Below are 23,667 nucleotides of genomic sequence, written 5' to 3'. Positions count from 1 at the left end.
GCTAACATTACACAACAGTTTCTTCGTGATAACAACTTTGAAGTGATTTCTCATGCTCCCTACTCACCTGACCCAGCTCCTAGTGACTTTTGGCTTTTTCCAACAATGAAAGACACTCTCTGTGGCCGCACATTCACCAGCCGTGCTGCTATTGCCTCAGCGATTTTCCAGTGGTCAAAACAGACTCCTAAAGAAGCCTTCGCCGCTGCCATGGAATCATGGCGTCAGTGTTGTGAAAAATGTGTATGTCTGCAGGGCGATTACGTCGATAAGTAACGCCAGTTTCATTGATTTTGGATGAGTAGTTAATTAGAAAAAAAAATCGGATTCCTTAGAACTTGAATGCATGTCGTAAGAAAGAGGCACCACTCTTTGCCCTGCACCATCAATTATTACATTGTAGATGAGCAATTGATACAGTTTACAGGTCGCATTTGAGGTCAACTGCAGAACAATTCTACTGCCACCAATGTACATTTCGCGTGAGGACCATGAAGGCAAGATATCAGAAATTAAGGATCGTGTGGAGTCCTAGCTGGGCAATGGATCCACTTTCTCCAGTGTGGATTTACAAATACGTCCAATCCCCTGTGGGAGTATCAGAGAACCAACATGAAGGGAAATGGACAGGGACTGTAGATAGGTGGCACTTGATGGGAGTGTGGATCGGCCATGAGGCATGCTGAGATAGTCCGTGTAGCTGCGATAATACTGTGTTCCAGATGGTGCAGTGGTTGATGCACCTGCCTAGTATGCAGGAGATCCTGGGTTGAAATCCTGGTCCGGTACATATTTTCACTCATCGCTGCTGATTCTGTGTAACGTCCTGATGCAGCTGACAGATCCCTCCCTTTCCTTTTCTTTCTCCCCCTCTACACCTCCAATTTACATATCGTGTAGAGGCATATAGACTGTCATTTTTCCTTTGATCTACATTTCTGCAATAGTTCTTCTCAAAAAGAGTGCTATCTCCCCTCTACTGATTCATATTTAAGTTCACGAAACACCTCCATAATGTCTGATTGAATCTATTGGTAACAAATCTAGCAGCATACCCCGGAATTGCTTCGATGTCTTCCTTAAATTGACCTAATGGGCATCCCAACCACTCAAGCAGTTCTCAAGAATAGGTCACACCAGCTTTGCAACATTATGCATAGATATTTATTCAACATGACTGTGTTAAAGAGCACAGTACTAATACGGTATACAAATATTATGGGTTTTTTTTTCCCTACTCATCTTCATTAACTTACATTTTTCTACTTTTAGAGCAAGCTGTCATTCATCACACGATCTAGAAATTCTGTCTAAGTCATCTTGTACCCTCCTACAATCACTTGATGGTGCTACCTTCCTGTACACCACAATGTTACCAGCAAATAAGCATAAATTGCTAGTCACCCTGTCCATCAGATCATTTATGTATAGAGGTGATAAGAGAGGTCCTGCAGATGATTCTCTTGTTTCTGATGAATACTCACAGTTGCAGACAGCATCCTGGGTTTTAGTACTCAAAAGGTCTTGCATGTTTGTTGGTATTCGGTTGCCTCTGTCTCCTAATTGATCTATTAATGTGGGTTCATTTTTCTGATATAACCCAGCAGTACAGTTGGACCCTGAGGCATATGGTGATCACGATTATTTATTTAGCTATGGATGTCTGAATATAGCATGGAAATTGCAGAGAGCTCATTTTTTGCTGATACACTGTTGGTTGTGTCACACAGGGTGTCTACGACCCGGGACAACCGGGAGATCCGGGAAAAACCCAGGAATTTTTTCATCCGGGAGAAAACTGGGAAAAACCCGGGAATTGTTTAGAATACTGCAGCAACAAAACATGAACGAGAGAATAAAAAAAAAAAAACGAAAATAAAACTTAAGTTGCAAAGGAAATGCGCCGTATACAACAACAAAACACAGTGCTCATACAAGCGTCTGCCAACAACAGAGTGTGTCAAAGTCTTTAGGAAGACTATGCAATGCTTCATAACAACAAATAGCCACCGATGAGTGTAACGTGACAACTGTTTAAATTAGATTTGTTTGAGCAGTTGCTGGCGGTCTCTTGCGCATGTGCAGTTGAGTCGCGTATGAGTAATACCTTCCGCTTCTGGTTACAGAAGTGTGGCTGGGCGCCACTACCTAGTAGTGCCCTGGTTCAGAAATATAGTAAATCTGGGGCTGATGCACAGAGCAGTTTAAGTTGTGGTGGGGAGGTGCGTCGTCTCCACGTGACCTGTGTTTACGATCAGTGATTTTGATGTTTCATCTTCATTTATTGATCTCACATTAATTGAAAACACAACGGATTTCTGTGGCCAGGAGCTACCAGATAAATTAAAATACGTTTGCACAATTACGGAAGGCAAAAATATGATAAGTTTCAGATTTTATTTCCACCTTTCTGACAGCCAAGCATTAATCACCTTGCAGAACAACTAAGTTATTTTTGTCAGTTTTCTAAAGAAATTTGGCTCTTATTAATCTTTTCTGCTGGCAGTCAATTTATTCGAAACAAAGTGTTAACTTTCACACTATTGGCTGCTTTCAACTGTTCGCTGCATTTCAAGCGCACGTGTTGCATTATGCCATAATAAAGAACCAAACATGAGATAATACAGTACTGTTACTCCAAGAAAATTGACATCCGAATCTGGACATACGAATGTGCACTTTAAGCCGAATTATGCATTTTAGTATGGTTCACGAAATTCCGATGCTCTTGAAGTATCCTCTGATGTCTTGTTTCTTTTATGACGTAATGTAAGATCTTTTAATGTTTTACATGTCCGAACATATGGGCTTCCTTCATCATTGTAGCTGTGCAAGCGCGGTGACACCTGCTATCTGGCGCTCTTGCAACTGCTGAAACGAACCTATTTCTAACAGGTCGCGAGAAAATATTGCGAATGGTGGTTTGAAAAGCGTTACACTCAAAGCAAATTTCCTTTTATGCAAGATGAGCTATGTACGAGAATGTACAATGAATTTCTTAAATCACTAACTGTTCGACTCTCATTAAAAAAATTAACTCTCTGAGGACACCAATTTTGAGCCCAGAAGATCAGACATTACCTTGTTATTATGGTTTATTATGGTTATTAAAAATTTTACTGGCACATTTGTGTGATGTATCTTAAAGTGTAACACGCACAAAGAAGATCAACATTATATGTGGACGCTTAGCTTCTATTCTAGCTTATTAATCTTAGAGACCAATATTATATGTGAATGCTATATATATTAATTTAAACCATTACCTTTTCTTACTTGAATGTTCGCACTATTAAGAGTGATCTTGTTATTGGCTGACTACATCACGTGTCATAAGCTGTCATCGGCTGGCGAGTTCACGTGACACGAGCTATGACTGGCATACAAAAGGGCATCGCAATCTCGATTTCAATGCTCCGCAAAGTGACATGTGGTGTTTGGTGGAATTTAAATTTATACCTTCGTAATATGAAAATATGCAGCGTACATGTTGCTGCACATCAAAGGTTTTTCAAAACATATTTTTCCCCTTTGAGTTTAGTTTTCTAAAGTGCTGGGAAATTCTACATTGGTATATAAAACCACAAACATACACAGGATTGATGACTTTTACAGTGTTGAGGAAGAGTATACTGTCACGTAACACGGAAAAAGTGTATTTTCACCAGGGGAGAAAGTGTATTTTTAACCGGGAAATCCAGGAAAAATCCGGGAATTTTTTTTCCTTGTCCCCATATACACCCTGGTCACATAATTGGCTTATTAACTTAATTCCACCTGAAAAGGCATCAATGGCCCAGTGGTACTAACTGACAGCCACATTATCCTCAGCCCATAGGCATCACTGGATCTGGATGTGGAGGAGCACGTGGGAAGCACACTGCTCTCCCAGCAGTTGCCAGTTTTTGTGACCAGAGTCGCTACTTCTCAATGAAGTAGCTCCTCAGTTGGTCTTGCAAGTGCTGTGTGCACACTGCTTGCCAATAACACTCTGCGGACCCCGACGGTCACCCGTCATAGTGCTAGCCAACACCAACAGCACTTAACTTTGATGATCTGATGGGAACCAGTGTGACCACTGTATAAAGGCCATTGACAATTGGCTTGTTAATCAGTGTTAATTTTTTCATACAGAACACTAGACATCCACTAATATAGGTATAGTAAGTAGCATGTGGCAATGGCAAATATTTATTTAGTTCTTCATGACAAAATAGCTCTGAGTCTGTAAAACATGCAATTAAATTACCTCTATCTCATTATTGAGGGGTTCTCTGGGATGAAGACATAAATGAAATGCATTGAGATACAGTGAATCGGATGTTTTAAATTTTTTTTTTAAATATTAACATCATTTGTAGACAGGACTTTTAGTATGACCTCAGCTAAGTTTTCGGACTTGTGTCCCAGGTTTGGTAAAAACATAAGGAAACTTTCAACAGGTAAACCATTCTCATTCACATATCTTAATATGAAAGCTAATTGATCAATATGTGAAATGTCTGCAGTAGAATCTACTATTATCGAGAAATATTTGGCCTGTTTTATTTCGCTTATGATAATTATTTTTATTCATTCAGAAAAAAAGCTCTATTATTTCATCACAGACTGTTGAAGAAAGATAATTTGTATACCACTGCCCTGGATTTCCATATCGTTGAATGTGCCCTGCGAGAAAAGGATCAGACTTGGCTATAAGTTCAAGAAACATCATAAATTGACCATTATGCAATGAACGGAATTCTTTCAATGTGTTCACTTAGGGGAAGTCCACGACTTGTTAGCTTGTTCACTACTGCAAACACCCTTTTCAACACACTGCGCCAGTACATTTTTTTCTGTCTCAATGCATGACTCAAAATGGTTATATCTTGTTCGAAGTGAATTTTTTCTTACCATTAGTAGGAATTACGGCCTTACCTCCAAACAATTTACATGATGCACATAAAACAGCACCAGTGCTACAGGAGTATACTAGAAAATCATGGAAAGTTGATCAACCACTTAAAAGTTTACAGTAAAATTCATTTTTGTTCAAATATAGGGTTTTGTCGCCTATTGATCTACTTGAATTAGAAAAATCACTGTTACAACTTTGATTAACACGATGTTCTAAGAGAATGTTGATTGTTGATTCACTGACACACTATTCTGCAGGATCATCACTAACGAGGTTTTTTCTTTTTGTAATGTCTGACTCGACACTTAGTTTTTCGTGAAACTCGAAATCAGCAATAATTCTTTTCTTCATTTTTAACTTTTTGTTTCATCTGTATTTACTTCTTTTACAACAGCTGCAGCGCCAGAAATATCATCTGTACTACTTGAACTCGAAGCCAAACCAGTAACATTTTTTGGGAAATATTTATATACTCTGCCAAGCGTTTTTAGATCATTGGCTTCTTGTTGTTGCTTTCCTTCAGTAATTTCCGAAATGCTGCCCCACTTAATTTTGCACGTTTGCTTTTTTCACTGTTATTCATGTTAATGCACTTACAAAATTGTCAACCAACAGTCAAAACAAAAGAAAAAAATTTGTAAAAGGAAAGAAAGAAAGATTGTATCCAGTTCCAATCGTACTACAGTGCACATGAGCACAAAGCTTTTTACTTTAAACATGGCACATGACCTTAAAGATTTTTCCTTTAAACAGACTAACTCGGTTACTCGAAGTAACAGTGCTGTCTAAGAACGAAAATGCAGAACATTTCATTGCCGCCTGTCCCTCTGTTGTCAGTAAATTCCATTTTTTGGCTTCTGTTTCCCACATTGCCGGAATTTTAGCTGCGGCGCAAATATGTTCTGAATATTCTTGACACTGTCTTTCTAATTTAAAAAGCAAATAGTTTTTGCAGTATCTTGCAGTGAGATGTGCTGGATTGTCTCATATCCCACTTATTCTTATAAAATTTTAGTGGTTTCTGTGGGTAGAGAAGACATACTACAAAGTTTAAGTAGTCGTGTTGGCAGTTGATGTGGTGTGTTATCATTTGTGTGAACACTGCTGTTATCAGAATGAGATTTTCACTCTGCAGTGGAGTATGTGCTGATATGAAACTTCCTGGCAGATTAAAACTGTGTGCCGGACCAAGGCTTGAACTCGGGACCTACATGCAAATGCGCCTTTTGCTCCAACACAAAATAAAAATAACCTTTCCTTGAAGAAAAAAAGCTCAGTTAAGAAGTTTAATAAATAAATTTGCAATGCCCCATACTATTTGATTGCACAGAGTGGGGACTTTGATATCGTGCAGGCTGGAGCACAAAAAATGAGACAAACAAAAGTTGGTTTCTTCTTTTTTTGCTAAAAAAAGTAACTAAGTAAATAAATAAAATTTTTAAACTGTTGTGAAGTTTATTTCACACATATTCTGCTTATGTTCTTTTTGTACAAACATGTGTTTAAAAATGTAAAACATTCCCAGTCTCAACATGTTTTGTTAAACGGGTGTCATTAAATTAAAGCTCAGATATTGAAAACCACAGAGCTTTCACATTAATTACAGTAATTGTAGGTTGACTTAAAACTTTGCTGTAATCTCTACAAGAAATTTAACTAAAGATGAGTTTTGCATACTGAGGCCCAAAAATGTTACAGTATTTAAGAAACGGCTGATTAGTTTATCACAGCTTTTCAGGGGTCTCAGTATTTCCATGGGGAAAATATGGTGGGGTTAAGTACAAGCCAAAAACATTCCCAGAATAATAACATTTCAAACATTGTATTGTAGATTGCTGTTCTGACAGCTTACTTCAAAATATTTTGAACAATCATGAAGATGATACCAGACAGAAACCCTGTATAAATTACCATTCAGTCACCAAGTAAACTATGTACATTTCCAAGTTTGTATTGTCAAATTTCATTCTTGAGGCTTATTTAAACTAGCAAGTTGTTTAACAATATTAAAAGTTTTTGTTGTTTGAAAGTGCAATTATTTTAAAATGTAAAAGGTTAAAATGAGTACAGAGCAAAAAATGCCGCCCCCCTTAAGGTGCCGCCCCGAGGCCCATGCTTAGTTGGCCTATATGTAAATCTGTCACTGGTAATGGGAGGCTCAGTATATGGAGTTTTGTCAATAGATACTTACTGGGTTAAATTTTGGCAGCTTACAATCATTATTCAACACCGTAACATGTGGCAAAATGAAGTTGAACCTGTTTGACATAACGGAAAGGGGTAGTTCTGTCTCTATATATCCCTTGTAATGTTGATTCAAGAAAATGAAAGCATTGAAGGATTATGGTGAAAGGAATGGTGTGCATTTTCAGTTTGCACAATCACACTTGAAGAAGGTGGGACAGCAACTGCAGATCATTATGCTGGAGCATGATTTTTAAGACTCCTGATAGAATCTAAAAGAAGCAGCCATACTTGGGGCTTTGTGGAATGTTTTCCACCACAGTGGGTAGTGAGGACATTCGTGTTTCTGGAAAATCCTCAAGTTATATCAATCCATGTACTCCTTATGGGTGTTATCCATGTCACTCTTTCCAGAAGTGGAAGATATCTCTTGTAGCTATTGTTTTCAGCCTTGAAAGCAGCTGCACTTGCATCTGAAGTACGAAGTATTACAGAACAGCCTTCTTCTTCTTCTACTTCTTGCGTTACAGCCTCTGTAGGACTATGGGTAGCCCCTTCGTGGACTGCATTTTTCTCTTCTTTTCCCAGAACCTCTTCATTCTTTCTCTTCTTCTCTCCCACTCTTCTTCCGAGATCTTCAGTTTCCGTTTCTCCTGTCGGCTCCATTGGTGACACTCTAATCTTTTTCTGTATTCTTCTGTCAGTGATCTCCGGTATATTGGTCAGTATATATTTGTTCTTCCAATTTTCTTTCCTTCGACCTTGATCTCCAATTCCAACCAGTACTTCTGAAGTTCAACAACCCACTTGGTTCCTGTCTTTCCCCTTGTCCTCCCTGTTGTTTCCCACACTCTCTTCGTCATTCTGTCCTTACTCGACCTAACTACATGTCCAGCAAACCTTGCCTTTTTGCATCTGATTTCCCCGGATATTGTTCTCGTGTTCCAGTACAATTCTTCCGTAGGTCTTTGCCTCCACCTCTTTTGAGATATAGTATTTTTCTCAGGATTTTTCTCTCTTCTTTCCCTAGTTGTTCTGCCCCATTTCTTCCTAGTGTCATCATTTCAGCAGCATATAATACTGCTTTCCTCACCATTGCCTTGTAGTGGCTTATCTTTGCCTCTGTGGATATATTCTTTTTATTTTATATCTCTCTCGTGATGCAGAAGGCTGACCTCATCTTCTTGTGTAGAAAGCTTGTCTGCAAGATTACAGTTATGGTTTGAACAGATATACAAACATGGGTTGAAGAAAGATAATTTTGAAATAACATGAAGCTGTGTTCATGAAAAAGCAGCAACCCATTATAGTTTCCCAATACTTTCAGTATGATCGTTATGTTATCAGTGCACTCTTATTATAGCTGAGACAGTGTATGAATGAAAATAAAAGTGTTGTCCAAGAAGAAGTGAATGGTGTCTGCCATTTTTATAATAGAGAAGGCAGTGAAAAAATGGAATGTTCTAGGTGATGTTAAAAGTTATAGGCATAAAATGAGGAAATATGTAAACTATTGTACTTGTAGGAGAATTAATAAGATAGGAAGAAATAAGAAGTAATTTTTTATAAACTTTCCTAATGTGACTTCATTACATTTTTTTATCCATTGTGCTAAATGGAACTATTGGGTATTCAGCTGTATTTATTAATGATATATTTTAGACATGTGCCGGACAACTGTCTCTATTTTTAATGTGTATATGTACAGCTTCACAGTTAGGTAATTCTGAAATTTATAACAAATCGTACATCTTAACAGCAGAAACAAAGACAGCTGATTGGAATATGTCACACATATGTTATAATTAATGTCATTAGGCATCACAAATAGACTAATTAGGAAGTATCAAATCTTACTTTCTTGTTTACCTGATAACTGTAATGACTCCAGTTTAGTATCATCTATATTACTATGATTTCAGTATCTTTCTTTTTCTTTTCTGATCAGATTACCAATTGGCGAAGGCTTGCTTGTTCCACGTGAAACAGATAATGCAGCAGACCTGGAAGCCCAGGTAAGGACTGTCTTGAAGTATTTTATTATTTTAGTTGATTGTCACAATGAGCATATGGAGTGTGACATATAATGATTGCAGCAGAGTGTTAGAGAAAAACTTACAAAATTTTGAACTTCCATTTTAACTATGTTCCACTGATTTAACATTCATAAAGTAGAGATACCTTATAAACTTCTTTGACTTTTTTTGTTTTCCGGTTTTTTCACTTTCGTTTCTCCATATCATATATTTATCCACACTTACATCAAGGGAAATTCTGGCAGAATTTCCCTTTTGTTTTAGAAAATTTAGTATTATAATGATATTCCCAGTTGAATTTTTTAACTTTCTCTGAATGTATTACAATCCTCGTCATCTGTTTTGAGTGACCACTAATTTGTGAAATTAAGTCATACGTTTTAGCAGATGTGGCATATGTTTTTCATCATTTTTTAAAGTGTTTCACAAGAAGAGCCTTATCATTTACCAGCAAGTCTATTTTAATTATCCGGGCTGTTATGTTGTGGTCGGTTGATGAATTCTGTGTCGATTCCCAAGGTTTCGTCTCCGACTGTGGGAGACATCTTCAAGGGGGTCCGTAGCTCGATAGAAGGTCCAACACACCCACTGACTCGCTACTGACTGCCGCTAAATTCCGTGTCTGGCGATCCCGCACCTCGGCGTGACGTCACGTGTTTTGAAAACGTCAGTGCAATTGGCCGCTGTCCATCGCCATCAATCGCAGTTGCCATCACCCAGTAGTGGATGGGTGGTACATATCTTCTTTAACACCGGCATCCATATACCGCTTAATATCACGCCCTCCTCCTTTCGGTTGAAATTATTTGGGTGTTTAGCGATTTCAATTGCCTCCCTGTAGAGCCTTTCGTAATATCCGCTTGTGGCCGCTAGTACTTGCATCTCCTCAAAAGGAATACTGTGGTTCCCTGGCTGGAAAGCATGCTCCGAAACAGCTGATCATTCCACTCCAGCTTTTTCCAATGGTTGGCGAGCGTCCTTGGCAGGCTTAAGGTATTCCTCGATCTTCCTGGTGGGCTTGTAAATTACGGTAATATTCCGCTTTGTCAGGATCCTCCCTAGTCTTTTCGTTACATTTTTAACAAACAGCAGGAAAACCTCAGATTTTGCAGTAGCCTGTACGTCAGTATGATTTCTGCGTGGCTACCTCAACGCACATTTTATTTCGGTGGACGAATATCCGTTCTTCATTAGTGCGCTGTGGAGATGTTCCATCCCAGCATCGAGCAACTCAGGTTCCCAAATATTTCTAGCTCTGTCCGATAACGTCTTGTGGGTGGTGGTTCGAATCCCGAATTGAGAGACTACTGCATGATACCATGGGGAAGCGTATGTTGACAACATCTAGTAGACAGAAGAATTTTGATAATTTGCTACCTAATCAGACTGTTTGGCATTTAGACGTTTCCCAGACCATTATCAATTTGTCGTTATCCGTGCTTGTCAAGGGAGGAAATTTTGCTGTTAGTCCATGTTTTGTGTCCACGGAAGAAATTATAGCCAGTGTAGAAGCAGGAATTCCCAGTGTGGATTCTGTAACAGCTGAAGAAATCCGTATAGAAACAGTGAGAATATTAGCCAATGCAAAACTGCCGAAAAGTAATATAACTGTGAGTGAGAGAAGAACTTTAAAACTCATGAATGAGGAAGATAGTATTTTGGTTCTCCCAGCTGACAAAGGAAGTACAACTGTGGTTATGGATGTGGCCGACTATCAGAGTAAAATTACTGATCTACTGGATCCGCAAGCATATAGGAAGCTTAATAAGGACCCCACTAACAACGTTCTCAGAACTGTGTCGCGAATAATAAAAAAGTCCTCCATTGAAGAGAGTGTACAGAAAGGTCTGTGCAATTCGAATGCGCTACCACCGAGGCTTTATGGATTGCCCAAAATTCATAGAGAAAATGTGCCGTTAAGACCCATACTATGTGCCATTGGTTTGCCCACCTACTCGTTAGCCAAGTTTTTGACTATGCTGTTAAAACCACATGTGGGCCGTTAGGACTCTTGTATAACGAATTCGACACATTTCATCAGCAGATTAAATGGCATAGTGGTCCTGCCAGAGGACATATTGGTCAGCTTCGATGTGGTATTGCTGTTTACCATGGTTCCACTTAATGATGTATTGGAACAGCTGGATCGAATTTTTCCTGCCGATATTTCAGAACTGTTACTGTTGTTTGACGACCACATGCTTCAAGTGGAATGAACAGTTTTATGCGTAAACAGATGGCGTGGCTATCGGAAGCCCACTAAGCCCCGTAATTGCAAACTTCTTTATGGAGAAATTCGAAGAACAGGCCTTAGGTACTGTCAGCAAAAAACCAAATGTATGGTTCCGATATGTGGATGACACGTTTGTGCTGTGGAGACATGGTAGGGAGGAACTAAGCCGGTTCCACGAACATCTGAACAGTATAAATTCGAGAATTCAATTTACAATGGAAGAGGAGGTAGATGGCAAATTACATTTCCTCAATGTGCTTGTTTTTAGAAATGAAAATGGTAGTTTGGGTCACTCAGTATACCGCAAACCCATGCACACGGACCGTTATTTGCACCGGGATTCGAACCACCACCCACAACAGAAGCGGGCTGTTATCAAGACGTTAGCAGACAGAGCTAGAAATATTTGTGAACCTGAGTTGTTCGATTCTGAGATGGAACATCTCCACAACGCACTAATGAAGAACAGATATTAGTCCGCCGAAATAAAACGTGCGTTGAGGCAGCCACGCAGAAATCATACTGACGTACAGGCTACTGCAAAATCTAAGGTTTTCCTGCCGTTTGTTAAAAATGTAACGGAAAGAATAGGGAGGATCTTGACAAAGTGGTATATTACCGCAATTTACAAGCCCGCCAGGAAGATAAAGGAATACCTTAAGCCTGCCAAGGATGCTCGCAAACCATTGGAAAAAGCTGGAGTGTATAGAATCCCATGCAGCTGTGGTGATGTTTATGTGGGTACTTCTAAAAGAACTGTTTCTAAACGTTTGGAAGAGCACAAGGGAAACTGTAGAAAAGGAGAAACGGAACGATCAGCTGTTGTGGAGCATGCTTTCCAGCCAGGGAACCACAGTATTCCTTTCGAGGAGACGCAAGTACTAGCGGCCACAAGCGGATATTACAAAAGGCCAATTGCAATGACATTTTCAAAACACGTGACGTCATGCCGAGGCGCGGGAGCGCGCGGATACGGAATTTAGCGGCAGTCAGTAGCGAGCCAGTGGGTGTGTTGGACCTTCCATCGAGCTACGGACCACCTTGAAGATGTCTCCTGCAGTCGGAGACGAAATGTTGTGAATTGACACAGAATTCATCAACCTACCACGGCATAACAGCCCGGATAATTATAATAGACATGACATTTCCCGCCGTGAAAGTCTACATTTTAATATTTACCAGCAAGGTCACGAGTATTGTATCAATGTGTTGGGTAACATTTGTAACTAGTTCATGTTTTATTTATTTGTTTGTCCTAAACTAATGTGCATAAATCATATCTTGTGACATACAGAAAAGTCAAAATTAAAAGCATTGGGAGGAGTAAACAATTACTGTATGGTGGAAGTATTTAGCAATAGACAGGCATGTAAACAAGACCGAGCATGTAGTTATTATGTGGCAGAACGAACTGCAGACCTGGCCAGGGCTGCAGCATCGTCGTGTTTAAGTCTAAGAAACAGGAAGGGGAGTAATAGCATACGTTTCAATAGTCATACAAGATGAGTGCTGTCTCATGCCAATGCTGTACATAACACAAAAATTAAACATTGATTGGCACTTTCGTTTGAAAATATACTAGGGCACAGCAGATTTCTAGCCAAGAAACTTTATATGGATAGCAACAAAGAGTAGGAAAAAATGAGTCTTGCTGCTACATAGTGGGTCACAAGTATTGTGAAGTTAAGTGCTAGTCTTAGCCAGAGGACAGAGGGAATCTGTGTGAAGATGTTGACAAGAGGACCAACATATCATAGTAGGTGGAGCAGGGAACAGCTTTCCTAAAGACAGAAATTATAGCATTAGGATGCAGTTAAACATACAAGTGTCAGTTTTGTGGAGGTTCTGCAGTGCCATGACCAGCCTTTGGTTAACACTGCTGTGAGCCATGTGAACAAAAGAGTTGAGCACAATGCTGCTGACTGAAATGAAATTGCACATGAGTGCAGTGCCTATTGCTACAGTTCGGAGGTGGGTATATGATAAACAAGGCCTTCACATGAATATCAATCTGCTGCAATATTCTTGAAAATATTCTCAGTTCGAATGTAATAGATTTCTTTGAGACAGAAAAGGTTCTGTCCACAATTCAGCACGATTTAGAATGCATTGCTCATGTGAAAGTCAGCTGCCCATTTCTCACGTGATATACTGTGAACTACAGGGGAAGAGCAATAGGCAGATTCCATATTTCTAGATTTCTGGAAAGCATTTAACAGGATGCCCCATTGCAGGCTGTTAACGAAGATGTGAGTGTATGGAGTAGGTTCACAGTTATGTTAGTGGCTCGAAGACTTCTTAAGTTATAGAATCCAGTATGTTGTCCTCGATGTTGAATGTTCATCACAGGCTAGGGAATCATCAGGACTGCCCTAGGGCAGGAATTTGTGGTTATTCGCTGGTGTTGCTGTGGTGTATGGAAAGGTATTGAAGTTCAGTGATGGTAGGAGAATACAAGATGACTTACACAAAATTTCTTGTTGGTGTGATGAATCGCAGCTAGCTCTAAATGGGGGAAAATGTAAGTTAATGAAGATGAGTGGGAAAAAGAAACTCGTAATGTTCGCATGCAGCATTAGTAAGGCACTGCTTGACACAGTCATGTTGTTTAAATATCTAGGCATAATGTTGCAAAGTGGTATGAAATGGAACAAGTATGTGAGGACTGTGGTAGGGAAGGCAAATGGTTGACTTAAGTTATTTTGGAGAATTTTAGAAAAGTGTGGTTCATCTGTAAAGGAGACTGCATATAGGATGCTGCTGTGACCAATCTTGAGTACTGCTTGAATGTTTGGGATCTGCAACAGCTTGGATTAAAGGAAGACATCACAGCAATTCAGAGAGAGGTTGCTGGATTTGCTACTGCTACCTTTGAACAATAAGCAGTTATTACAGAGATGTTTTGGGAATACAAATCAGAATCCCTGGTGAGAAGGCGGCGTTCCTTGCGAGGAACACTACTGAGAAAATCTGCGGACTGGTCTTTGAAGCTGACTGCAGAATGACTGTACTGCCGCTAACATACATTTCTCGTAAGGACCATGAAGGTAAGATAAAAGAAATTAGAGCTCTCGGAGAGAGCTTGTCTTCACCGTATTTGCAAGTCGAACAGGGAAGGAAATGACTAGTAGTGGTAAAGTGTACCCTCTGCTATGCAGCTTTCAGTGGCTTGCTGAGTGTGTATATAGGCTACACTCACACAAAGTGAGATCCCTGTGCTTACTGGTTTCCGAGATGTACTTTTTTATGTCAGAGTCAAGATTCGGGCACATTGATGTGAAATAAGCTAAAATAACAGAATATCCCTACAAAGAATAAACAGAAAAGTAATGTTAGCATATTTAATCAGAATATTAGAGGACTGAGTAACAAAATGGTTCAAAGGCTCTGAGCACTATGGGGCTTAACTTCTAAGGTCATCAGTCCCCTGGAACTTAGAACTACTTAAAGCTAACTAACCTAAGGACATCACACACATCCATGCCTGAGGCAGGATTTAAACCTGCGACTGTAGCGGTCACGCGGTTCCAGACTGTAGCGCCTAGAACCGCTTGGCCACCCGGGCCGGCGACTGAGTAACAAAGTAAAAGAGTTTCTTGTCTGCTTAGAAAATTTGGACAGCTCTGTAAAGATAGACATCCCATGGCTATCCAAGAACCGCATAACCACAGGGTTAGAAAAGTTAAATATGAAGAATTATGCTCTAGCATCTTACTCATGTAGAACTAATATGGAAAAAAGGTGGAGTTATTATGTGCATTGAGACAGAACACAAGTTCCGAAACACTGAGAGAAGTAGATTTAGTAGTGATCAGCATGTACAAGTGTATGCTTGTGGATTAATACTGAAAAATAGTTTACTTCTAATTGTAACTTATTAGATCTCCACTGGGAAATTCTGAACTGTTTATGAGAAATTTGGATTCCTTACTATGCTGTGTGTAAGACAACAGCAAGCAATTAATTGTCTGTTGTGATTTCAGTGTAGATTTTCTAAAGGATTTTGATAGGAAAAGTGACCTGGAAGCCTAATTTGTATCCTACAATTTAATCTCAGTAATTAACTTTCTAACACAGGTGGATAAGGACATTGGGCCCCTACTTCTTCTTCATTTATACTCCGCAAGCCACCCAACGGTGTGTGGCGGAGGGCACTTTGCGTGCCACTGTCATTATCTCCCTTTCCTGTTCCAGTCGCGTATGGTTCGCGGGAAGAACGACTGTCTGAAAGTTGATGATGTTTTCTTTGCTGAATCTCAGACAAGAAAATAACTGTATTACCAGTAACAAATGCTCTCTCTTATTATGATGCACAGTTAGGATTAATAATATGGTGCCTTGCAATATGCCTGAGTGAATATCATGTTAATTAGTGACTCCAAAACAATTGTTTTTTAAAATAGTTTACAAGAGGATGAAATTTGTAATAAGCGGAATGCTGACACAAAATTTAATCTGTTCCATAATGAATTCATATCATTATTTGAAAATAGCTATCCAAATAAGCTAATCTTAAAATAGCAGTAAACAGCCATCTAAAATCATCGTTCACTAGAGGTATTGAAGTATCTTGTGAAAGGAGAAGGGAAATGTATCTTTTGGTAACAAGTAAAGATCCTGCAATAATTGCACACTACAAAAACTATTCAAAATTATTAATAAACTTTATTGCAGAATCAAGGAACATGCTTATTATATCAGAAATTAGTATATGGAATGTAGCGATATGTGAAGACAACTGTTGAAAGAACACGATAACATCACTACCGAATTAAATGGAAGGGCTATAAATGGTGAGTCAGAGGTAGCCAATGTGTTTAATTATCATTTCTTAAATCTAGTAGAAAATACAGTAACAAATAGCTCCAGAGAAAAATCACAGCATTATGTTGTAAAATCAACTATTGTAAAAGACAGTCATACGGATGTATCACCGACATCTCCCTCTGAAATTAAGGAAATAAATATTCTGTCAAAACTAAAAGTTCATATTGAGTTGATGGTGTTTCCAACAGAGAAATATAATAATCCTTGTCTTATCTGAAATACGCAATGCAACACATAGTAAAGCATTTCTCCAGAGAGACTGAAATATTCCATTGCTAAACCCTTCTACAAGAAAGGTGATAGGAGAGGTGCCAATAACTAATGACCTTCAGAATGAGATTTTCACTCTGCAGCGGAATGTGCAGTGATATGAAGCTTCCTAGCAGATTAAAACTGTATGCCGGACCGAGACTCGAACTCGGGAACTTCGCCTTTCGCAGGCAAGCGCTCTACCAGCTGAGCTACCCAAGCACGCCTTATGACCCGTTCTCACAGCTTCAATTCTGCCAGTACCTCATCTCCTATCTTCCAAACTTCACAGAAGCTCTTCTGCGAACCTAGGCAGAACTGAAGTTGTGAGAATGGGTCATGAGTCGTGTTTGGGTAGCTCAGATGGTAGAGCGCTTGCCTGTGAAAGGCAAAGTTCCCGAATTCGAGTTTCTGTCTGGCACTCAGTTTTAATCTGCCAGGAAGTTTCATATCACGCACACTCCACTGCAGAGTGAAAATCTCATTCCGGAAATATCCCCCAGGCTGAGGCCAAGCCACGTCTCTGCACTATCCTTTCTTCCATGAGTACTAGTTCTGAAGCTGTGAGGACGAGTTGTGAGTTGTGCTTGGGTAGCACAGATGGTAGAGTGCTTGCCTGCAAAAGGCAAAGTTCCCAAGCTCTAGTCTCGGTCAGGCACACAGTTTTAATGTGCCAGGAAGTTTCAACTAACGATCTGTTTCACTACTTTCCAAAATTTTTGAGATGTGATGATTTCTATAATAGTATCTCATCTTATTTGGATTTATGAAGATTTTCTCTGCTGAGAATGCCATGTACAGTCATGCTCAAAACTATCCAAACGACCTGAATTGCATTTCGCCTGATTCGCATGCAACCCACATAATGCAGCTGTCTAGCAGGTACTCTAATCGCTCCTTGGTGCAGTCGTTTGGCTATTGAAAATGGTTCCAACAAGTCAAGTAATGCTACGATAGTACAAATATCAGGGAACACCTTGTCACAGGTAAGAATGTCCTTAAGGCTTGTACGCTCACATTTATTACAATAAATGACATACCTGAAATGTTACCACTCTCATTATTATGTCAGATAGGTAATGCACGTAATAAGTTGGTCGTATTCATGATTTCCTCTTCAAAATAACATACCGTACTTATTATTTAACACAAAAAGACATTAATAATTTAAGTTATTCACGAGCAGCTAGTTGAGAATATGTATCAACTTCTAATGACACGACGAACCGTCTCGTTCTGCATATGGATTCAAACCCAGGTCATGCAGACTAAGCAAAGATTTCTTGACTGATGCAAACTAACAGTCATTCCTGATTAGGCATACAGAGTGATATACCTCAATTTCAGACAGTAGCAATTAGTAAATACCAACATTAAATTTCCTACTCCGCACCTGTTGCCCTGTTAACGAACTAAGAGAGATGTTAAATGTTGCTTCTTAACAAGTAACTTCCTTGAAATGCCATGTGGTAAACCTTTGTGTTGGACAGGGATTTGAACACAGAACCTAATAAGATAGATATTGAAGCACAATAAACGGTGACATATTGCATTTTCTTGGCAGTAGCTAGATGTTTTAACTGAAATAACTTGACGAAACATTAATTTTTTCCTTCCCAGGACTCCAACCCAACACCTATCGTTGTTATATTCTAGAGAAAAAGAATGGTAAATATGGGTTTGTTGCACCAGCAGCGACATGTGAGCATGTTTGAACTAGAATTAATATGACGAAGAGTTCAGTGCTGACTGGGAATAGAGCTCCACACATATCGTTGTTGACTACACAAAAAGAGACGTCAGCTACCAAATTTTTCTTCACCAGCAGCTCGGAATAACATCTTGAACTTACAGTGATCTCGCAAATAGTTCTGTGTCTCATTGGAAGTCAAAAATGTCAAACATCGAAATTATTATCCACCAGCAGATAGGTGTTCTCATGGTAGAGCTTGATAATACATAATTAAATCTTTAGTGCCGGGCCAGGATTCGAACCCATTCACACGCAATATGTGGAGATGTTGAGGAATCTGCACTTTTGACAAACAACAATTTGTAGCCGAGCTGTATTGTCACGAAGGGAACAAATTCTGCATTAAGGGTGGTCTGAGTTGCATTCCCAGATCAGAACCAATTTTATCGACATACAGAAGCTCACATAAAAGATTGAATAAGTGTCCTGTGTACTGTAGGTCTCTAGAAGAGCGAAGCATTCCAAAGGATTGGAAAAGGGCACAGGTCATCCCTGTTTTCAAGAAGGGACGTCAAACAGATGTGCAGAACTATAGACCTATATCTCTAACGTCGATCAGTTGTAGAATTTTGGAACACGTATTATGTTCGAGTATAATGTCTTTTCTGGAGACTAGAAATCTACTCTGTAGGAATCAGCATGGGTTTTGAAAAAGACGGTCGTGTGAAACCCAGCTCGCGCTATTCGTCCACGAGACTCAGAGGGCCTTAGACACGGGTTCACAGGTAGATGCCGTGTTTCTTGACTTCCGCAAGGCGTTTGACACAGTTCCCACAGTCGTTTAATGAACAAAGTAAGAGCATACGGACTATCAGATCAATTGTGTGATTGGATTGAGGAGTTCCTAGATAACAGAACGCAGCATGTCATTCTCAATGGAGAGAAGTCTTCCGAAGTAAGAGTGATTTCAGGTGTGCCGCAGGGGAGTGTCATAGGACCGTTGCTATTCACAATATACATAAATGACCTGGAGGATGACATCGGAAGTTCACTGAGGCTTTTTGCAGATGATGCTGTGGTGTATCGAGAGGTTGCAACAATGGAAAATTGTACTGAAATGCAGGAGGATCTGCAGCGAATTGACGCATGGTGCACGGAATGGCAATTGAATCTCAATGTAGACAAGTGTAATGTGATGCAAATACATAGAAAGATAGGTCCCTTATCATTTAGCTACAAAATAGCAGGTCAGCAACTGGAAGCAGTTAATTCCATAAATTATCTGGGAGTACTCATTAGGAGTGATTTAAAATGGAATGATCATATAAAGTTGATCATCAGTAAAGCAGATGTCAGACTGAGATTCATTGGAAGAATCCTAAGGAAATGCAATCCGACAACAAAGGAAGTAGGTTACAGTATGCTTGTTCGCCCAATGCTTGAATACTGCTCAGCAGTGTGGGATCCCCACCAGGTAGGGTTGATAGAAGAGATAGAGAAGATCCAACGGAGAGCAGCGCGCTTCGTTACAGGATCATTTAGTAATTGCGAAAGCGTTACGGAGATGATAGATAAACTCCAGTGGAAGACTCTGCAGGAACGACGATCAGTAGCTCGGTACGGGCTTTTGTTAAAGTTTCGCGAACGTACCTTCACCAAAGAGTCAATCAGTATATTGCTCCCTCCTACATATATCTCGCGAAGAGACCATGAGGATAAAATCAGAGAGATTAGAGCCCACACAGAAGCATACCGACAATCCTTCTTTCCGCGTACAATACGAGACTGGAATAGAAGGGAGAACCGATAGAGGTACTCAGGGTACCCTCCGCCACACACCGTCAGGTGGCTTGCGGAGTATGGATGTAGATGGATGTAGATAGATGTACATAGCGTTTGTTTCGTCACTAAAAATAAATAACCAGTATAAGAAAGCTTACTGGTAATAAGAGTTTCTATATGTGGCTTAACCTAACGTCTACTTGGTAGAGAAGGAATATCATTTTTAAAGTGAATTTCAGACCACAATGCCATTATATCTTCTTCACTTGTCTTAGCCAGAAGAGAATGGAATCTGTTTCTCCCTATAAAAATCACTGACCAAAGTTGGAACCGAACGCAGACCATAGATTTATGAACCTATCATACTACCAACAGACCACCAAATCCTCTGCTCAGGGGCTCATTTTTCTATCCTAACGCTGTTGTGCCACACTGGCTGAGAATTCGGACACACAGGCTCCCTGTATCAATTTGCAGCATGTTCAGTAAATTCATTTACTTGGTTGACCGAATCACCATGAACTAGCTGCCTCTGCTACCCAGTGCATACATTCAACTTTATTCTGTAATCACCAAAATAAAATGACGTAACTGCCACCTACACAGAACTGCCAACAGTGTAGGATGCAGAAATTTAAATAGGAAGTGTTCCTTTCCACTTGAGCTATCTGTTTGTTGAAAACAAAGAAAAGGTATAACTGTTTGTATCTCGTAAGTATTGACCTGGCCATATGCATTATCCCACAGCGCTGTGGAATGCAGAAGTTCTGGAAGAATTGTTGTTGACTTCTGGAGCTGTCATAGCCATGTGTCAGCTAGTAGTGTAATGCCAAGTATCACGCGTGGTAGATAAGATGTCTCGAGTACATTCACTGCTATATTTTTTAAAACGCAATTCTGCTGTCTGCTAAAGTTATCAATCTAATGGAACTTGTAACATAATTCCCTTCACTTCTCAGCCCAAAATAGTCGCATGTGGGAAAAGGGCTAACTTCTGCAACATTTTATTCTTTTCATGTTTAATAGACAACCAGGCAGCAGACGCATCTCGAAACTTTTGTATTATGAATGGGGAGAGCGCATCGTGCCAAAATACGTCGGAAAAGTATTTTCTACATTAGCTGTCATCTGGTAGTGGCATTTTATTCTTCTTCAAACCTTGTTTGACAGCTTTAACTCAGAACAAGTTTTCTACAATCAATAAACCGCATGTGCATTTTCAGACTGTTATAGATAACATCAGAGAATTCGCATACATCGTTAATGATTAATTTCTCTCTCATGATTACTATTGTTTTAACAACACTTAAGGAAACCTTACGAAAATTGCGAGCTGTATTATAAGAAATGTAATAAAACTACCCACGATAACCTTACCACGAAAGTCTGTTTTAATAAAACTGAATATCTGTACACGAGCGTGCCCTTATCTACTACTCACTTAGATTTTGATTGGGTCTGTGTTTCATTGGTATGCTGTGTCATACTGAAGAGGTATGCAAATGTGGCATTTCATAAATAAAGTTATGTATTCCTAGAAACCCAAAATTTGCTTGTCAGCAGTGGAAAGAGGCATTACCTGTTGTGCATCTTTGTAAGTTTTTCACTATTGCACTATGGGCAAGTATTTTCTTATCGATGTTACATCTGACTGTTTGTAGCTCTTTCACAGAAGGGATAAAAACGCTACACTCAGTGAGACTGGAACTGCGAACCATAACAGACACTTTTTCACAGGTCAGCACGTTACCATAGAGCTGACACAGAAGTATGTGTCTTAGCTTCCTTTTACGAGATCAATAGTGGCTAGAACTCGTAAACTGCTATTTAAAAGACAAGATTAGTTGCGATATCCACGTGCAACGACTTTCCTCCTGGGCTGAAAACCATAAATTTACAATCTTTTGTTACACCTCAAGCGGTAATAACTCAGATTATTCAATGGAAATGACGGGTAAAATCAAGTGAATTTTGAAGCTTAATTCTGTGCACACCAGGAAGTAACTCGTCGATCACAGAGTTGCCAAACAAACATTGCCTTGTTGCCAAATCTCAGTTACAATACCAGCAGGAAGAAGACGAACCGATGTGATCTTATAGCGGGCTGGGAAGTGACCAAAACTGGTGTCTCCAAGTCACGGCTGCGACATTAAAAACGTACGTTAATTTTCACTAACAGACCGGTGTGCATATCGGACGTATTTTGGCACGATGCAAACATGAAAAGAATAAAATGTTGCAGAAGTTAGCCCTTTTCTCACATGCGACTATTTTGGGCTGAGAAGTGAAGGGAATTATGTTACAAGTTCCATTAGATTGATAACTTTAGCAGACAGCAGAATTGCGTTTTAAAAAATATAGCAGTGAATGTACTCAAACTCGAGACATCTTATCTACCACGTGTGATACTTGGCATTACACTACTAGCTGACACATGGCTATGACAGCTCCAGAAGTCAACAACAATTCTTCCAGAACTTCTGCATTCCACAGCGCTGTGGGATAATGCATATGGCCAGGTCAATACTTACGAGATACAAACAGTTATACCTTTTCTTTGTTTTCAACAAACAGATAGCTCAAGTGGAAAGGAACACTTCCTATTTAAATTTCTGCATCCTACACTGTTGGCAGTTCTGTGTAGGTGGCAGTTACGTCATTTTATTTTGGTGATTACAAAATAAAGTTGAATGTATGCACTGGGTAGCAGAGGCAGCTAGTTCATGGTGATTCGGTCAACCAAGTAAATGAATTTACTGAACATGCTGCAAATTGATACAGGGAGCCTGTGTGTCTGAATTCTCAGCCAGTGTGGCACAACAGCGTTAGGATAGAAAAATGAGCCCCTGAGCAGAGGATTTGGTAGTCTGTTAGTCATATGATAGGTTCATAAATCTATGGTCTGCGTTCGGTTCCAACTTCGGTCCGTGATTTTTATAGGGAGAAACAGATTCCATTCTATTCTGGCTAAGACAAGTGAAGAAGATATAATGGCATTGTGGTCTGAAATTCACTTTAAAAATGATGTTCCTTTTCTACCAAGTAGACGTTAGGTTAAGCCACATATAGAAACTCTTATTACCAGTAAGCTTTCTTATACTGGTTATTTATTTTTAGTGACGAAACAAACGCTATGTAGGCTAACAGGACACTTATTCCATCTTTTATGTGAGCTTCTGTATGTCGATAAAATTGGTTCTGATCTGGGAATGCAACTCAGACCGCCCTTAATGCAGAATTTGTTCCCTTCGTGACAATACAGCTCGGCTACAAATTGTTGTTTGTTCAAAAGTGCAGATTCCTCAACATCTCCACATATTGCGTGTGAATGGGTTTGAATTCTGGCCGGGCACTAAAGATTTAATTATGTATTATCAAGCTCTATCTGCTGGTGGATAACAATTTCGATGTTTGACATTTTTGACTTCCAATGAGACACAGAACTATTTGCGAGATCACTGTAAGTTCAAGATGTTATTCCGAGCTGCTGGTGGAGAAAAATTTGGTAGCTGACGTTTCTTTGTGTGTAGTCAACAACGATATGTGTGGAGCTCTATTCCCAGTCAGCACTGAACTCTTCGTCATATTATTTCTAGTTCAAACATGCTCACATGTCGCTGCTGGTGCAACAACCCATATTTAACATTCATTTTCTCTAGAATATAACAACGATAGGTGTTGGGTTGGAGTCCTGGGAAGGAAAAAATTAATGTTTCGTCTCGTCATTTCAGTTAAAACATCTAGCTACTGCTGAGAAAATGCG

General features: G+C 39.6%; 1 protein-coding gene across 2 annotated transcripts in view; it reads left to right on the top strand.

Annotated features, from left to right (window-relative positions):
- The window catches only part of LOC126298637 (uncharacterized), a 247,974-nt gene that overhangs the window by 58,391 nt on the left and 165,916 nt on the right, over nucleotides 1-23,667 (top strand). For both annotated transcript variants that reach the window (XM_049990048.1, XM_049990047.1), the window contains exon 8: nucleotides 9,033-9,099. In XM_049990048.1, coding sequence (XP_049846005.1) covers nucleotides 9,033-9,099 — 67 coding nt within the window. The remainder of the gene's footprint in view (nucleotides 1-9,032; nucleotides 9,100-23,667) is intronic.

The sequence above is a fragment of the Schistocerca gregaria genome, chromosome X (assembly GCF_023897955.1).
Source record: "Schistocerca gregaria isolate iqSchGreg1 chromosome X, iqSchGreg1.2, whole genome shotgun sequence".
NCBI lineage: Eukaryota > Metazoa > Arthropoda > Insecta > Orthoptera > Acrididae > Schistocerca > Schistocerca gregaria.
The sequence above is the reverse complement of the archived record's forward strand: the minus strand, read 5'-3'. Positions and strand labels throughout refer to the sequence as shown.